General features: G+C 42.2%; 3 protein-coding genes across 3 annotated transcripts; all 3 read left to right on the forward strand.

Annotated features, from left to right (window-relative positions):
• The first annotated feature begins 5,515 nt into the window (after positions 1-5,515).
• Positions 5,516-6,345, forward strand: LOC129651241 (keratin, high-sulfur matrix protein, IIIA3). Its single transcript, XM_055579949.1, has one exon. The coding sequence runs from the start codon at positions 5,574-5,576 to the stop codon at positions 5,970-5,972; it is 399 nt and encodes a 132-aa protein (XP_055435924.1). The 5' UTR covers positions 5,516-5,573; the 3' UTR covers positions 5,973-6,345.
• A 6,249-nt stretch (positions 6,346-12,594) lies between these two features.
• On the forward strand, positions 12,595-13,801 carry LOC129651242 (keratin, high-sulfur matrix protein, IIIA3). Its single transcript, XM_055579950.1, has one exon. The coding sequence runs from the start codon at positions 12,653-12,655 to the stop codon at positions 13,049-13,051; it is 399 nt and encodes a 132-aa protein (XP_055435925.1). The 5' UTR covers positions 12,595-12,652; the 3' UTR covers positions 13,052-13,801.
• A 3,900-nt stretch (positions 13,802-17,701) lies between these two features.
• LOC129651244 (keratin, high-sulfur matrix protein, IIIA3) lies at positions 17,702-18,357 on the forward strand. Its single transcript, XM_055579953.1, has one exon. The coding sequence runs from the start codon at positions 17,760-17,762 to the stop codon at positions 18,156-18,158; it is 399 nt and encodes a 132-aa protein (XP_055435928.1). The 5' UTR covers positions 17,702-17,759; the 3' UTR covers positions 18,159-18,357.
• The last annotated feature ends 247 nt before the right edge of the window (positions 18,358-18,604 follow it).

Consider the following 18,604-nt stretch of genomic DNA (forward strand, 5'->3'; position numbering starts at 1 on the left):
TGTGGTGGATTCATGTTGATGTATGGCAAAACCAATACAATATTGTAAAGTAATTAACCTCCAACTAAAATAAATAAATTTAAAAAAAGAAAAAAAATCCCTGGTTGGGAAACTAAGATCCTGCATGCCATGGCACAGCCAAAAAATAAAAGTGATGTGGAAAATGGGAATTCTTTTGCAGTCCAGTGTTTAGGCCTCAGTGCTTTCACTGCCATGGACTTAGGTTCGATCCTGCAAGCCACTCAGTATGGTCAATAAATAAATAAATAAAACAAAAAATTATATCCAGAATCCATATATATGCATATATATAGTCAGGGGGGAGATTTCATATCAGTTTGGTATCCGTGCTGCTGAAGTCCTTCAATTAACTTTCCCAAGAGAAAATTTTGTCTGCTAGTCATTGAAATAATTGGTACACAATGAAATAGGATTTCTAATGAAATATTTGATTAAATCAATAGCTGCTTTCATAAAATCAGTGCCATTCCCAGACTTTTCCCTGTTGAATACCTAATCAAAGACAAACTATTAGGAGACAGATAACATGAATTTCTTAAGGAGAAACCAAGCAGCCCCTGTTTAATCAATGACATTTCTTGGTTGATCAGGATGAAAAGAGTAAGTAAAACAAAAGTTACCCACATGAATGGAGATCCAGAGGATGAAATCCAGTTGGACTTTGTAAAAGTCTTTATTCAAGCTTCATAACAAAGGTTATAAAGTAACTAATTTGCACTCTGGCAGATTAGATCAATCTTCACTAATATTTACTGTCTGCCTCTCCTGCGTCTTTGGGGGACGTGTCCTCTCCCCATTTCTTAGCCATGATTTGGACTTCACCGTGTGACTTGCTTTGGCCAATGGGGTATTAGAAGACACAACCCTAGCCAAGATTTGGAATGTGTTTGCATAATGGGAATTGCTCTCTTGTGCTGTCAGAAATAGGGTTACTAGGTAAAATGCAGGATGCCTCATTAAACTGGAATTTCAGATAAACAACAAATAATTTTTAATGTAAGGATGCCCTATGCATACTTACATATACTTACACTAAAATATTATATACTTACAGTAAAATATTATTTGTTGCTTATTTGAAATTCAAATTTAACTGAGGGATGTGTATTTTTATTTGCTGAATCTGGAAACATGAATTCAGATGGAAGTCCAAAACTAATCCATGGCCAGAAACCAAGACCAGCCTTAAAAATCAGCCAAACTCAACTGAACTGCAGACAAGTGGCCAAGAAATAAATACTTGCTATTGTATGTTATAAGAGTTTGTGGTTGTTATGCAGCAAGAGTTGACTAATTCAACTGTGGTGGCAATGAGAAACTAGTAAATATATCAATTGGTATGAAAAGATTAATCAGATAGTTTTCCATAAATGAAATAACAATAGGGGAATGCCCAAGTGTTTTGCTGGACTTGATTTTATCTCAACAAACTTTCTGGAAGACTAGACTAATAATAATTTCCAGGTTTATAGATAAAATTAAGCTCTTAAGATTGGTCGCTAATGGCCCGGGCAGGATGTCTGCCTCTGTGAGAGTTCCTGTGGCTGAACACTGTTTGAGAACTCCACTACTGGTGTCCCCATAACCAGGGAGAGCCACAGGCACACCCTACCTCCCCAGGAGACACTCCAGGACCAGCGGTGCCGCACACAATTGCTCCATGGCCCAGAAGAGAAGAGCTGGGAAGCAGGCTTTGGGGGACCCGGTCAACAAGAGAAAGTTCCTGCCCACAAAACTCCAGCAGAACAGCCCCAATGTGGACTGCAATGAAGGGCTGCTGACCAGACAGAGGTGGAGAGTCAGGATAACCCCCTGGAGACCAACCATCACCCCAGCACATGGAGCAAAGAGGAGTGGCCCCAACTTTGGTTCATCTTTGCCACCACAGACCCAGTCTTACTTTATGGAGAACATGCAGTTTGTGTAGTGGGAAAAGCACACGCTAATGTGTAAGCAGAGCCAGATATTCATTTCCCTCAGCATGCACTAGTGAGGACAGGTTTTCCTTCCATAGCTGTGGAGAGTCCAAACACAATCCACAGGGCATCTTCAACCCCAAGCCAATTGCAGGAGCACAGGTTTGGACTGTCCCTCTTTCTGAAGAACATGAAAGGTTCCAAGCCTCACAGTTGAAGAGGATCTTGACTACTTAGTGGACCGGGTGGATAATGCCTGAAAAAAAAAAAAGAAAAACCCTGCAAAACAAGCTTTAAGATATTTATGATGTGCCATATGAGATGCAGTCTCTATTTTGAAGTTTTGTTTTATTTTTTATTGGAAGTTTTGTTTTATTTTTTATTGGTGTTTAGTTGATTTGCAATATTATATTGGTTTTGGGTGATCAGCATGGCGATTCAATATTTTTATAGATTATACTCCATTACAGGTTGTTGGTTATGGTCCTCTGTGTTGTATGATATATCCTTGTTGCTTATCTATTTTATATAAAACAGTTCGTATCTCTTAATCCCCTGAAAGGGAAAGTGTTAGTAGCTCAGTCGTGTCTGACTCTTCGCGATCCTATGGACTGTAAGCCTGCCAGGCTCCTCCATTCGAGCCTAGCAAAGTTGTTGAAAGGGAGTGGGTTGCCATTTCCTTCTCCAGGGGATCTTCCTGATCAAGGAATCGAACCTAAGTCTCCTTTATTGTAGGCAGATTCTTTATTGCCTAAGCTACCAGGGAAGTCCCTTGATCCCCTACCCCTAATTTTATTTTGAAATGCTAGGATGTGCTTCTCCCCAGTTCATGGTAACCCCGACTAGTCCCTGATAGACATAGTGCTTTCAGGAACAGGACCATCACAGACCATTTTGTGCCTCAGGCTGAAATCGAAGGACATGCAAGATATCTCAATAGTTTATTTAAAAATAAGTGCAAATATTTTTAAAAGCACTTAAGAATAGTAAAAAGTGAAATTATTCATCTTAAATTGAAGAAAAATCCCATTGGATTTTGTAAGCATGTTTGTTAAAATGTAAGTTTAAGGGTCAGACATACTTGGGATGAACCCAGACTCTTGAGAGCTGTGTTATTCCAATTATTTAAGAACTGTATAACCTTGGGCAAACTAGTTAAACTCACTGAGGTTCAATTCTTTATCTACAGGGGTAATAATATGTACTCATTTGATCGCTCTGATGACTAATAAGACAGGTAAAGATACCTGTTATAGTCCTTGGAATGTACATGTGTGTGCATGTGTGTGCGCACGCACATGCTCACTTGCGTCTGACTCTTTGAAAACCCACAGACTTAGTCCACCAGGCTCTGCTGTCCATGGAATTTTCCACGCAAGAATACTGGAATGGGTTGCCATTTCCTACTCCAGGGGATTTTCCTGAACCAGGGATCAAACACACCTCTTCTGTGTCTCCTAGTACTCGATACATATAGTAACTTAAAGCTCTTACATGCTGAGAAGAAAAACGAGTGCTCACAGCATCAGCAAACAAAACAATACATCCAGAGGGAACTATTATAAACTGTTCTTAGGGGAAAATGGGTATAAGCTTCCAGTAAGGGCCTAATTAAGAAATTCCTTGTAAAACTGTGATACATTAGTTCAAAGGACTGTTGAGGCCAAGAATGTCCACAGAATGTAAGTCATAAATAAAAATGCTATTTGTAAGCAAATCAGAATATATTACTCTTACATAAAATTAAAATGTGCCTCTGCCCACAATATTTCATGTAATTCTAGCCATATTATGTCAGAGAACATTTAGTCTGTACAGTAAAAATCAACTAATATTATAAAAAGAGCCAAGAGAGTATCTTGGCATGAGGAATAGAGAGAATGAACTTGATATAATTCACATTCATGATATCTTTCATGATATCATTGAAGCAAAAATAAAACTGATACCCTCATGACAACAACAAAAAGCCTCCTCCTTGTAGCTCAAGGGGGTAATTTTAGGACAAATGACATTTTAAAAGCATTTGATTAGTGATTGGCAAGCTCTTGGCCCTTCTTTTTCCATTTAGTACATGGCTGACTGGACAGGATTCTTTTTTTTTTTTTTTCAAATTCAAAGGAAAAGTGTAAATGTACTTCATACATAAGATTCAAATTTATAGAAGTCATCATAAAGAGTAAAGTATAGGGTGAAGGTACAATTGAAAAACCATAAAAGGAATTAGACAACTGCATATCTTACAGAGCCACCATGTGCTACCAAGGGAAGCCAGACTATACTTTAAGACCTGGGAAAAAGCAGTCGCCCCACCCCATCCCAGCTCTAAGTCAACCTCTATTTATCCTCTGTGCTAGTGCACAGATCTGGCCCAGCGTGCAAGCCCTGAGGCCCTTTGGGGTTATCTTTCATTGGGGTAAGTTGTTTCCTCATTCATTTTTAGTTGGGGACTTCCCCGGTGGTTCAGGGGTAGAGAATCTGGGTCGAGAAGATGCCCTGGGGAAGGAAATGGCAATCCACTCCAGAATCCCATAGAAGGAGGAGCCTGGCGAGGACTCCAGTCCATGGGGTCACAACTTAGCGACTAAACAACGGCAACAATCACTCTAAGTGATCCCTACTTGAGATTGTCAATTATATTCCAGTAAAACTGGGGAAGGAAAAAATACTTAAGATATTCTCTCTCCTGTCTGACAACTGTATCATCTGCAGAGCCTGATAAACAGAAAAGTCACAGTAGACGTTGTTAACTGAGGAATGAGGAGACTGGGACCCCATGAGGTGACCATGGTAAAACCACATGACCCTTTTTATAAAATGAGGAGATATATGTATAAGTTCTCTGCCATCTCTTTGCAGAATCTACACATGCAATGACAACCCCAAGAAATTACACAGATAAAAATTGCAATGGATGCTTGATGAGGGTTTTATCGTTAAGGTAGAGGTTGAGTTTGGTTTGGAAGGTGAGGAGGGTACAGAATCCACTAGGACCACCCAGGCCCTCCTGGGGAGGAGTGATTAAACCATGTGGCAGCCATCCTGGGTGCCATGTGGCCCTCCTCATATGGAGAACCACAAACCTGCCTTTCAGTGAGTCATGGAGGAGACACCTGGGAAACAGGTGACACTGGGCTGCCTGGAGTGCTACTGTGAGCCTGTTAGCTTCATGTGCACGGTTGTAAATACCAGGTCACTGTTTGGGTGGCAATTATGGGAGTCTTTGAAGTCCAGAAATAAAATGCTAACTACAGGGCCAAAGGATAAAGTAATTAGATACTAACATAATTTGGAAAACACATTCTTTTTTATATGGATGAGCATATTTCAAAGGAAATTTCACTAGCTTCAAATCATGTGGCTAGATTTGGTGACTATAAACAAAACAAGAAAACAGAAAATATCTGTGGGGTGTGTGCGTGGATATAGGGGTAGAGGGTTACCAAAACTGGTATTAGTCAATGCTAAATCCTCACTTAATTGGCCAGAATATTAACAAGGAATGGCATGAGTCTCTGGGGATCATCAGCTCCAGGTCAGGGTATATAAAGGGCCCCGAGCAGGGGGAAGACACTCACACCTGAGAACACTCAACTCCTCTCACCACTTCAACCCCACTCAGCCCCACACACCACCATGACCGGCTCCTGCTGCGGCCCCACCTTCTCCTCCCTCAGCTGTGGCGGAGGCTGCCTCCAGCCCTGCTGCTACCGCGACCCCTGCTGCTGCCGCCCAGTGTCCTGCCAGACCACCGTGAGCCGCCCCGTGACCTGCGTGCCCCGCTGCACGCGCCCCATCTGCGAGCCCTGCCGCCGCCCAGTCTGCTGCGACCCCTGCAGCCTGCAGGAGGGCTGCTGCCGCCCCATCACCTGCTGCCCCACGTCCTGCCAGGCCGTGGTCTGCCGCCCCTGCTGCTGGGCCACCACGTGCTGCCAGCCCATCTCTGTGCAGTCCCCCTGCTGCCGCCCCACCTGCTGCCGGCCCGCCCCCTGCCGCACCACCTGCCGCACCTGCAGGACCTCCCCCTGCTGCTGAGACCCCACTTTCTTATAAAGCAACATCCTGGAGCCTAAGCATCCACTCTGCATTTTAATTACGTTGAAAGAAAAATAGACATTCTTTCATAAGGTGACAATAGTCATTTTTATGTTTTACCATTTGGATATATAAGCAGATGTCCAGTCAAATTTGCAGCTGTCAATCCCAGGGACGGGGGAGCCTGGTGGGCTGCCATCTATGGGGTCGCACAGAGTCGGACACGACTGAAGTGACTTAGCAGCAGTAGCAGCCATCAGCAGAAGTCACAATTGATGCTAAATCCATCTTTAAAAGTCCCCAGAGTGGGTGTTACAAACTCATTCTGAATTCCAGAGGCTGCTCAAACTCTCCCCTCCATCTTTTGTAATGTGTTGCCTGCTTATTTTTCAATAAACTAATTTTTTCCTGTAACACCCCCGCTTCCTGATTCATTCATTAGTGCATGTTTATGAGTGTACACAGATGAGCAAACAATGAAAAGGAAGACAGATGGAGAGGATGAAGGAGACAGGAGAGGGAAAGAAGAGGTACAGGGATCCAGGTATGAGTCTTAACAAGTGGTACAGGACTGTGAGACCAGTCCTCAGACTGCCCACGTGTGTAGGAAATCTGAGCACACTAGGTCCTCCGTGGCTTGTCCTTTGCCCACATCTCCAGGTTCATGTCTCAACAATCCCCAACTATATTTCACTCTAAACAACTCTGAACTTCTCACAGTTACTGGCACAAGTCGTGAAGTTCCATGTCTTTGCTTTTGTCATGTTCTTCATTTAATCTGGAATATCTTTTCATCTACCCCTTCCCTCCACCCTCTCCATCTACCTAACCCTGAGTCATTTCCAAGATTCAGCTCAGTCTTCTCCAATTGTTCTGTCCTAAGCCCTCCATCATGTATGGATGTGAGAGTTGGACTGTGAAGAAAGCTAAGTGCTGGAGAATTGATACTTTTGAACTGTGGTGTTGGAGAAGACTCTTGAGAGTCCCATGGACTGCAAGGAGATCCAACCAGTCCATTCTAAAGGAGATCAGCCCTGGGGTTTCTTTGGAAGGAATGATGCTAAAGCTGAAACTCCAATACTTTGTCCACCTGATGCAAAGAGTTGACTTATTGGAAAAGACTCTGATGCTGGGAAGGATTGGGGGCAGGAGGATAAGGGGACGACAGAGGATGAGATGGCTGGATGGCATCACTGACTCGATGGACGTCAGTCTGGGTGAACTCCGGGAGTTGATGATGGACAGGGAGGCCTAGCGTGCTGCGATTCATGGGGTCGCAAAGAGTTGGACACGACTGAGCGACTGAACTGAACTGAACTGAACTGAAGCCCTCCATCACACAAACACACATGCATAACATGCACGAACACACATGCACACACCCACAAGCTAGGTTAGGTGCCCCTAAGTTGTGCCAATAACATCCTATACTTCCTTCCCTCTTCACAAGGCATAGTATTGAGATTATCTATTTCTCTACCTCCAATGAAGGAGCCACACTTTTCCTGGTTCCCATTACTGAGGTCAATGTTTAGAATATAGCTGGTAGTCAATTTCTATTTATTGAATCAAAATACATTAGAAGGGAATTGTCTTTATGAAAAGAATTCTAAAAGCTATATATTTACTTAAAGCAAAAAATTCATCAGTTTAACTTAAATTTTCTGACCTCCAGTTTTCCCTGTCTACAAAATGAGAAAATTAATATTTATCAATGTAAATTTCTGGGTAAGTTAAGCAACTTAATGCATATAAAGTGCCTGACACATAGGAAGCACCCCTACTGTTACCAAACCAATTTTGATCTGCTCACTCATGCACAGTAAAACAAATCTTTTGACACTGCATTGTGGTGAAGAAAAGTGCAGAGTTGATTGCAAGGCAACCAACATGGAACCAAGCAAGGAGAATGGGCAGCTTGGGCTCAAAAGACCTGAACTCCCCAGTGGCTCTCAGGGAAGTGTTTTTAAAGGCAAGGTGAAGAGGAGGGTCTTAGGGTCCAGGATCAGCTCACACTCAATTTTCTGATTGGCTGATGGTGAGGTTAACAGGGTGATATTTCAGGAATCTGCCTTCAACCTTCTGATTCCAATTGGTCTGGGGTCTCTGTGCTTGTGATCAGCATGCAATTAATTTCTTCTGCCTGATGGGGGGTTTAGTGTCTGCAAAACAACTGAAGGGTATGGCTCAGAATAGTATCCTTGATAAGGAACTGAAAGTCCTTGACTTTGTTTTATGGCTGAACTATCATGATTTTGTCTTGCTTGACTGTCTTCCTTTGTTTCTGTGTTTTCTCATTTCTTCGATTAAATTTGCTCTTTGGAACTTGGGGGAGGCTTAGGAAGCTAAAGCTTTTCTGCAAACAAAAAGCAGGCAGGGGACAAGGGGAATTTGTTCCTGGGAAGGCCCCACAGCATCCTGGCCTGTTTCAATACCATTCATATTTGTTGAACATTTGATCATCGCTGTAACAAACAAGCTCAAAAGATGTGCTACTTATTACACATCATGTTATTTTAAGTTGGAAGGCATTCAAGGGAAGACTTTTTTCAGGATAATCCATAACCACTTCCAGAGACTAATTTTCTAGGAAATATAATAAAGACAGCACAAAAAAATTCGTTGTTAGGTCAGGGCTGTTTCAGGATGAAAGGGCTCTTTAAAGGCTGATTTACAGTATGTAGGAAAGAGTCCTAGATGGCAAGATTTATGAATATGAATAGGGGTTTATCATCAGGGGTAATAAGAACTGGGGATATATATGCATTTGATAGTTACACTTTCCCTTTCACCCTAACCCAAAGGAATTAAACACAAAGCTGTAGGAGACTCCAAAAGATTACTTGTTTAGTCTTCCTTAGATTTAAGGAGATACATACTTAAACCACTCAGAAGAGATATTTATTTTTTTTAATTCCAGAAATAAATCCCACTAGTTCCCTGATCACCACAGGCCTTTTGTCTTTTCCAACTAAAATATTTTCTCTTTTCAATTAATAATACCCATATCTTCTGTCTTCTACATTTTTGTGGATTTTATAATAAATTTGGATTATGAAGAACATCAGAGACTCTTGTTACAGATGAGGAAACTGGGGCTGCTAGTGTTACAGTATTTTCTCTAAATTACAAAATTGACAGGTGGTGGAGGAAGAATTTATTTTTTAACTTTTCATTTTATATTGGAGTATAGCCAATTAATAATGTGGCGATAGCTTCAGGTGGATGGCAAAGGGACTCAGCCATACGTATATACGTATCCTTTCTCTCTCAAACTCCCATCCCAACCAGACTGCCACCTAACACTGAGCAGAGTGCCCTTTGGTATACAGTAGGTCCTTGTTGGTTATCCCTTTTAAATAAAGCAGTGTGTACATTTCGATCCCATTCTCCCTCTCTCTCCCTGCTATCCTTCCCTCCTGGTAACCATAAGTATTCCATTCTTTAAGTCTGAGTCTGTTTCAGTTTTGTAAATAAGCTTATTTGTATTATTTCTTTTTAGGTTCTGATATTTCTCTTTCTCTGTCTGACTTATTTGTCTTCCCCGTCCTCCTCCTGCCCTTTTTCCCTCAATCTTCCCCACTCCCATCTCTGACACTTATGAGTGGAGGCTATTTTAAGGATCATTTTGGAGAACACAGAATGCATTTTCTATTTTCAGAACTTGCAAAATGTCCTACCATCCAGGGCGCCCAAACTAGTTTCTAAAAAAACATAACTCATGACACTCATAACAAAACACAACTCATGAAACTATTGAGGTGAGGGCATGGCTTTTTCTGGCCATCAGAAAGAGTCATCATCACTACATGCTTCAATCCAACTAAAAAATCCCATAATTTATCACCACCTTAGATAATGTTTACTTGCTTCTACTCTAACGATTATGCTCTTGCAGAACATCTGGAATTTGCACAATGTAACTAAAAAAGCCCATGAGATAAAGGCCAGGGACAAATCCCTTTTCTAACAAACTTAGGTCTATTAGTGTGCTATAGCAAGGGAGACCACATGGCATTAGAAACACAGGACATCCCACCAAGTGAAGGTAAAGGTTTTTATAGGATTTTGAGGAATGGGAAAATTCAGATAAAATTACATGAAATGGTAGGTCAAAGAGAAATGTGGCTTTGTGTAAAATAATTAACAGCAGCGCTGGGCAGTGAAATGGACTTACTGTCTCCTTTCTCTGGAAACCATATAGTTAAGATAACTGCAGAATGTGGTATCTGAAAATCTCGTATCTGATTGTCTGCCCCCTGGATTGGATATTGAGACTGCTTTTGTGTTAAGGTGATTAAGGTCCTATCCAAGCAATAGTGGGATGTCCCTTATTACTTGGGATTCCCAGGTGGCTCAGTGGTAAACAATTCGCCTGCCAATGCAGAAGATGCAAGAGACACAGGTTCCAGCCGTGAGTCAGGAAGATCTCCTGGAGTAGGGAATGGCAACCCACTTCAGTATTCTTGCCTGTAAAACTCCACGGACAGAGGAGCCTGACAGGCTACAGTCCATGGGGCCGCAAAGAGTCAGACACAACTAAGCATAGCACAGCCCTTATTACTATTGTTACTTCAAATAGCAAAGTTTCTGACAGTCCATGATCACAGAACACAAGATTTCTTAGGACTGTGTCCGTTTGCCAGTTAAAATAAGCAATGAGTTTACAGACGTATTCCTATTCCTAATGTTTGAATCTCTGTATATATTCTAAGGGATTCCCTGGAATCCCTTAGGTAAAGAATCTGCCTGCCAATGCAGTAGGTGCGGGAGACTCAGGTTTGATTCTTGGGTGGGGAAGATTCCCCGAAGGAGGAAATAGCAACCCATTCTACTAGTCTTCCCTGGGAAATCCTATGGACAGAAGAGCCTGCTGGGCTACAGTTCATAGCATCGCAAAAGAGTTGGACACAATTTAGTGACTAAACAAACAACAATATATTCTAAGCCGAATAACAATATGCTAAAATAAACCATAAATTAAGTGAGTTCTTATTTTATTTCCCTATATGAGACAGAATTTTTGATTACTACTACTACCTGTTCACTCTTTTAAGGTGACTCAGAGTTGGAAAAAGACCAGGAGCTATGCATCAGTGTTTGTACTCAAAAGATGGTGTGAAGTATTGCTGAAGCTTTGCCACTCTTTTACCTGTACATCTCTGGAGAAATCATTTCACCAATTTGGCCTTCCACAAATTGGGATAGACTATCATGGATCAGAAACTCAAAGGCCTTTAAGGACCAGAATTATGATGGACCAAAGTGTGTCAATTGCCTCAGCAACCTTTGTTCAATGTTATCTTTTTTTTAGCATTTATTTATTTATTGTCACATTTTTGGAAGTATAGTTGGTTTACAATGTTATGCCAATAGAAAAGAGTACAGTGTTATTTTTAACCTTTTTTCCAATTTATATTTATTTTCTGTACCCCCATTTTTCTTAGCTGAGACTGAAAAAGACAAAACAATTTTATCAATCACCAGCTCACTTACTTCCCTTTGTCATTTTTAAAATTTTTATTATTTTTTTGGCTGTACCATGTGTCATCTGTGATTTTCTTTCACCAACCATGGATGGAACCCATGCCCCCTGCAGTGGAAGCACAGAGTCTTAACCGCTGGACCACCAGGGAAGTCCCTCCCCTTGTCTTTCTTAGAAGCCTACCTTCACACTTGATATGTAAGCAAGCAAATTCCTCAGCCAACAAACCAAAGCATCTACAACAGCAAGATAATTAGTCCCTTTATAAATATTTTAATGTGTGTTGAAGAACTCAGTACAAGTGCTTATGTCACACCTAGGAAGTAAGAAATATTCCAATTTCGGTGTTATTTCTAAGACTCAAGAAGGAATACTCAGAAAGGCATAATATGAATAAAATCTTTACTTCATTTGGCCTTACTTTTGCATGAAAAGTTTGTCTCCTTTAATTGGTTTCCCTGCCTTTGTCTTGCCTTTCTAAAATTTGTAATTACTCTGTGATAAGAAACTACAGTATAGCACTATTTACTTAGTAAGGGTCCCATATGTTGCTATGAAGTGATAGGCCAATTCAGGCCACTAAACAGCATTACTTGAGTGACTTAGGTGGTCATTTCCTGATAAACAAGGTGAAATAACACATTATTTTACAGAAGCACTGGGCCATTTGTTCCATTGCAGAAGCAGTACACATCACCTTTTACAAGCCATTTTGGTTTTCCAGAAACTCATCCTTCATTTCAGCATCAATCAGAAACCAGGCTTACCACTCCTGAACCTTATAGTCCCATTAGTCCTGGATGATGAACAGAGGAAAGTGTGATGGTGGTAACACAGGATTCCTCAAACTTTCAGCTCATCTGTCACATGACATGGTCTGGAAGGATTAGCTATTCAATGAGTAATTTTTCAAATTATGTAAATCATTAAGTATTCATTTCAAGGGGAAAAGCAGACAGGAAGAAAGAAAAGCACCCATCAGCGATGCTTGTATTGCTGCCTCAGCAGTTGAATCCACCAATCTGGGGTTCTCATTTCAATGGGCAACCACAACTCCAGGAAACAACAGCTTGTCATGGGATCATCAGCTCCTGGCCAGGGTATATAAAGGGCCCCGAGCAGGGGGAAGACACTCACACCTGAGAACACTCAACTCCTCTCACCACTTCAACCCCACTCAGCCCCACACACCACCATGACCGGCTCCTGCTGCGGCCCCACCTTCTCCTCCCTCAGCTGTGGCGGAGGCTGCCTCCAGCCCTGCTGCTACCGCGACCCCTGCTGCTGCCGCCCAGTGTCCTGCCAGACCACCGTGAGCCGCCCCGTGACCTGCGTGCCCCGCTGCACGCGCCCCATCTGCGAGCCCTGCCGCCGCCCAGTCTGCTGCGACCCCTGCAGCCTGCAGGAGGGCTGCTGCCGCCCCATCACCTGCTGCCCCACGTCCTGCCAGGCCGTGGTCTGCCGCCCCTGCTGCTGGGCCACCACGTGCTGCCAGCCCATCTCTGTGCAGTCCCCCTGCTGCCGCCCCACCTGCTGCCGGCCCGCCCCCTGCCGCACCACCTGCCGCACCTGCAGGACCTCCCCCTGCTGCTGAGTAGCCCTGCAGGAAATCACCCCAGGTATTCAGAAACTTGTGCCAGCCCTTCCCAGCCCTGATGGATCAGATGAGAGATACTACTTTTGAAACCTACCTGCCTGCAACAATTGAGCAGTAACTCCTGATGCCTTTTCCCGCATAAATATGTGCCTAAATCTGGCCTTCTTTGACGGTCTTTAGAAAAATTCCAGCTTTCAGGATTTGAATTCTTGGTTTTAAAAAATGAATAAACAAAGATTAAAATTGCTCTTGAATAGAGCCCTAGTCCACTGATTCATCATCACTTCTCTACTATTTCAAGATGAGATATTTTTCTAGGATAATATTACATTTATCCTGGGGCTCTGCATGGTAAAATAATAAATTTTTGTTTCTCAGACGCAAATGTGTTTCTTTATTGTTTATTAATCTTCAAAAGTTCATTTTTTTAGCTTATGTTATAATATGGGGGGTCAGAAGAAACAAGTGAAGAAAGATTTTCCAAGGGCCATTATTTTTTAATTTTAGGAACAATTCATGCACAAGGTCTCTAGTTTTAATAGCAATCCAGATAATTCAGAACCTCTTAAATGAACCACCTTCATATTTCAAGTCAAAGTTTTCATTCATGTTGAAGAAGTGGAGACTTGATAGGAAGTCTCTCTGATCCCAAACTTGACTAATGAATCATTCTCACATCTGTGATAAGGGGGAGGAAACCTAAGTCCTAAATATTCATTGGAAGGACTGATGCTGAAACTGAAGCTCCAGTGTTTTGACCACCTGATGCGAAGAGCCAATTCATTGGAAAAGATCCTGATGCTGAGAGAGAGACTGAAGGCAAAAGGAGAAAAAGGCAGCAGAAGATGAGCAGTTAGGTAGCATCACCGACTCAATGGACATGAATTTGAGCAAACTCTAAGAAATAGTAAAGGACAGAGTAGCCTGGCGTGCTGCAGTCCATGGGTTCACAAAGAGTGAGACACAACTTGGCGACTGAACAACAACAACAGCCTAAGTCAGAATCCCATTTGTTCCCTGACCTAGAAAACTGTGCCGTGATTAATATCAATTGGTACCTGGAATTCCTAACCACTGAAATGCCTGTCCTAGAAGAACCAGTATGCCATATTTTCCAGAATCCCTCCAGCCAAGGAAGGAGAAATGTAGCTTGGCTAGAACCATTTCTAATTTAGAACTCTAAACAACTTTACTATCCAAACCATGCCAATGTATTTGAAATAATAACATTAATCCACAGTAGATCTGTTTTTGTGGCTTTTAAATACTTGTAAGCTGGTCAGGAAACTAGCCACTATTGTTATCCTGAGAAATAATGTATTGAATTCCTGACATCTGATCTTAAAGAGTTTTTGGAATGTGCTGTTTATACACCTGGTCTCATCTACCTGCCCAGCTACAGGAATCAGGCAAGGAAACCTTTGTGAAGACCCAGATCTTGACTGACTTTGTTCACTGCTGGATTTCCATTGATCAGCACAATACTTGACACATAGTATATGATCAGAAATTAGTTACTACATAATTGAATGAATACATTCTAAGGATTGGAAGACAGAAAGATTTCATTACACCCCAGTTCTCTTCTCAGGCTGGACATGTGCATTCTTACAGTAAAACAAGAAGCCACAGCTTGAAGAGAAGTAGTTTTCTTGGAATAAAGTTTTCTCAACAAGTAGCTCATTATTTTTAAAACCTTTACATTGTCAGTATGTACAATGGAATTTCCTCTTAATTAAGTTTGACTCTTTTGTTGTTGTTCAGTCGCTAAGTCTTGTCTGACTCTTTGTGACCCCATGGACTACAGCACACTAGACTTCCCTGTCCTTCTCTACCTCCCGGAGTTTGCTCAAATGCATGTCCATTGAGTCAGTGATGCTACTTAACTGTGTCGTCCTCTGCCTCCCTCTTCTCCCTCTTCTTTTGCTTTCAATCTTTCCCTAGCATCAGGGTCTTTTCCAATGAGTCAGCTGTTCGCATCAGGTGGTCAAAGTATCTGACAATTTACTGGTTGACAGTTCAAAACTCCAGTTTCTATCTATATATTCTTGATCATTGTTTTTTATTAATAATTTTAAAAATTATCTTCTTTAATTCTCTCACTATACTTTGTTTTCCTTTTGTCAGAATTTTCCTCCTTAACCTTCTAGAGACTTGCTCATATTGTAGTGTTTTCTCAGATGTAGAATGTTGTGCTTGATCCCAAGCTCATCATTATTATTGGATCATGTTTGTTGCACTGTAACACCACATCCTGGTCAGCCACAGTGGCTGGTGCAGGTCTGGATAAGCCTGCAAGGGATTCTGTGGGCAGAATGCTTGAAAAGAAGGCTTAAATTGCAGCCTTCAGTCACAGATCTAGAACAGACTTGATTGTAAAACACGGGTCAGAACCAAGCAAATCCAGAGGCAGAGGGGAAAAAAAAAAAAAACTGCTGAGTGACATGATTTTCCTGCAGACCCTGACAATTTGAAATAATTGAACATCACAAGGGGTCTGTAAGCAGAAGGAAGCCTGGTACATGAGGAGACACTGAAGCAAGAGACAGTGGGGTAAAGGCAAGGCGGGCTTGAGACCACCTAGGGCTGTGGGACCTATACCTGGGGGGTTCATCGTGCTGGCGGGCTGCTACCTTCATCTAGATGGTGGTTCTGTTTATAGTGCCTCAAGATCACTCAACTATGTCCAACTTTAATACTTTTTCCTTAAAGTGTGTTTTGGAATTCTGAGAAGGCTCTGCGGGAGATAATTCCTCACATTCTTGAGGATACTAATTAAGACATAGAGTTCTTCCAGATGACTCTCAAAATTAGCCATTTCACACACAACAACAATTTTAAAAATAATTTGTCATTAAAATTCCTAAATAAAGCAGAAATTGCTTATTGACAGGAAATGAGGTTTCCACAATTTCATTCTTCAACTCCTCAGGCTTACAATGTTGCCATAGATTGGAATAACTAATAACTGCTGGAATAACTACTGGCTCCAACACTAGCAGATGGCTTTAGGCAAGTCACTTATCTGGCTTTATGCATGAAATAAGAGATATAACAATAACTGCCTCATAGGATTTCTTTTTTTTGAAGTATAATTTACAATGTTCTATCATTTTCAAGAGTACAGCAAAGCAGTCCAATTACACACATATATATATATATATTCTTTTTCAGATTACTTTCCTTTATAAGTTATTACAAGATATTAAGCATAGTTCCCTGTGCTATACAGTAGGTCCTTGCTGTTTACATATTTTACATAGAGTATTGTGTATATGTCAATCCCAAACTCCTAATTTGTCCTCCTCTGCCTGCTAGCCAGGCTTCCCCAGATGGCGCTAGTGGTAAAGAACGCGCCTGCCAATGCAGGGGACATAAGAGAGGCAGGTTCAATCCCTGGATCGGGGAAGATTCCCAAGGAGGGCATGGTAACCTACTCCAGTATTCTTGCCTGGGAAATCCCATGGTCCATAGGGTCACAAAAAGTCAGACACGACTGAAGCAATTTAGCACAGTACAACACAGCACCCGCTATCCCCTTTGGTAACCATAAGTTTGTTCTCTAGTATCATAAGATTTTTTGAAGAATAAATTAATCCATTTATTTCTTTTAGTATAATGCTTAGAATGTGGTTAGAACGCAATGATTCTGGCTATCACGAAACTTACATAAAATTTATCATGATTTGGAAGGATACAACTAATGGAAATTAATAGGCATGTACCTAAGACCAAAAAAAGCTAAACACATAGTAACAGTAGTATGGTGCTTTCCAGAAGCTGGGTTTATATTCCACATTTTACACGTAAGATACCAGATAATTGACTTGACTATGGTCCTTTAGCTAGGACCAATATTTGTGTTGGAAACAATATTTATGGGATGTCAGGGGGGAAAGGGGAGATTTTTTTAAAGTTACACTGAAGATGTCCAGGGGCTGGGGAGAGAGGGTCATGGGGAGCCATTGTTTAATGGGTACAGGATTTCAGTTTTGCAAGATGAAAGAGTTCTGGTGATGAATAGCGCTGATGGTGGCACAACAATGTACTTAATGCCACTGAACTGTACACACAAAAAACGACTAAAACAGTAAATTTTATGTTATGTGTATTTTAGCACTAAAAAACTTGGGGGGAAAACTACTGATGATAGTTTTACAAAGATGCATTCCTGTAGCTCCAAAAAGTAGACAGAAAACTTCTTCCTTTGCTGACAAACAAAATATCTCTATAGTATTTTTCTGAACTTGCTTTGCCCATGAAGCTTAACAGTGTTAAAGGATACTCATAAGTTGGGGAATTCACTTCCACTATTAGTAAGAACATGACAACCAGTCTCATGTTATCAAAACATCAATTGGCAAAAGCATCACTGAATTATGAAGATAATTGGACACTTTGAAGTCGGGGTCATTAAATTCATATTTGAACCATAAATAGAAAAATATAATGAGTCTTCATTAAATAAGGAAAACAGTCTTTTATGAGTAGTTGAGCATCTGGAAAAAATGTCTAGGGAACTTACTAAACTTGCCAAGGCTATTTCAGAAGGAATAAACAAATACAAGGAAATGATTATGTGTCGTGGGGGCCATCATCTCCTGGCCAGGGTATATAAAGGGCCCAGAGCAGGAGGAAGACATTCACACCTGAGAACACTCAACTCCTCTCACCACCTCAACACCACTCAGCCCCACACACCACCATGACCGGCTCCTGCTGCGGCCCCACCTTCTCCTCCCTCAGCTGTGGCGGAGGCTGCCTCCAGCCCTGCTGCTACCGCGACCCCTGCTGCTGCCGCCCAGTGTCCTGCCAGACCACCGTGAGCCGCCCCGTGACCTGCGTGCCCCGCTGCACGCGCCCCATCTGCGAGCCCTGCCGCCGCCCAGTCTGCTGCGACCCCTGCAGCCTGCAGGAGGGCTGCTGCCGCCCCATCACCTGCTGCCCCACGTCCTGCCAGGCCGTGGTCTGCCGCCCCTGCTGCTGGGCCACCACGTGCTGCCAGCCCATCTCTGTGCAGTCCCCCTGCTGCCGCCCCACCTGCTGCCGGCCCGCCCCCTGCCGCACCACCTGCCGCACCTGCAGGACCTCCCCCTGCTGCTGAGCTTCCTAGGCGCGCATCATCATTAAGTAGATGGCGGGGTCTATCCTGCTGTCCCACAGCTTCACAGCAGAACCACCTCTTTTCTTGAGAAGCCCATTCCTCCTCTCTTCAAACTAGGCGGCACCCTTTTCAAAAGATGAAAAATATCCTGTCCTCCCACGACCCCTGCTCACTCCTATATTGTGTTGTTGGTTCTCTAATAAACTTAACACTTTCGGCATAGAAATCATGGTCTCTGTGATATTTCCTTTCATTAGATTCTGTCTCCATTTTCCAGAGATATCCAAAGCAAGATAGGAAATAATCCTCTTGTTCTTCTCTAAAATAACCAAAATCTGGGTAGTTTCCTCATTATCATTGTAAATGGCATTTATAAGACACAGTAGCTGACTATGAAGATAGGAGCAGCTACATCTCCAAGTCACCAATGCCTACAGTTCAGACAG

This window comes from Bubalus kerabau, chromosome 4, assembly GCF_029407905.1.
Source record: "Bubalus kerabau isolate K-KA32 ecotype Philippines breed swamp buffalo chromosome 4, PCC_UOA_SB_1v2, whole genome shotgun sequence".
Taxonomy (NCBI): domain Eukaryota; kingdom Metazoa; phylum Chordata; class Mammalia; order Artiodactyla; family Bovidae; genus Bubalus; species Bubalus kerabau.

Excerpts from the sequence above, each read along its gene's own strand:
- LOC129651244 (XM_055579953.1), top strand. The coding sequence starts at position 17,760 with ATGACCGGCTCCTGCTGCGGCCCCACCTTCTCCTCCCTCAGCTGTGGC.
- LOC129651241 (XM_055579949.1), top strand. The coding sequence starts at position 5,574 with ATGACCGGCTCCTGCTGCGGCCCCACCTTCTCCTCCCTCAGCTGTGGC.
- LOC129651242 (XM_055579950.1), top strand. The coding sequence starts at position 12,653 with ATGACCGGCTCCTGCTGCGGCCCCACCTTCTCCTCCCTCAGCTGTGGC.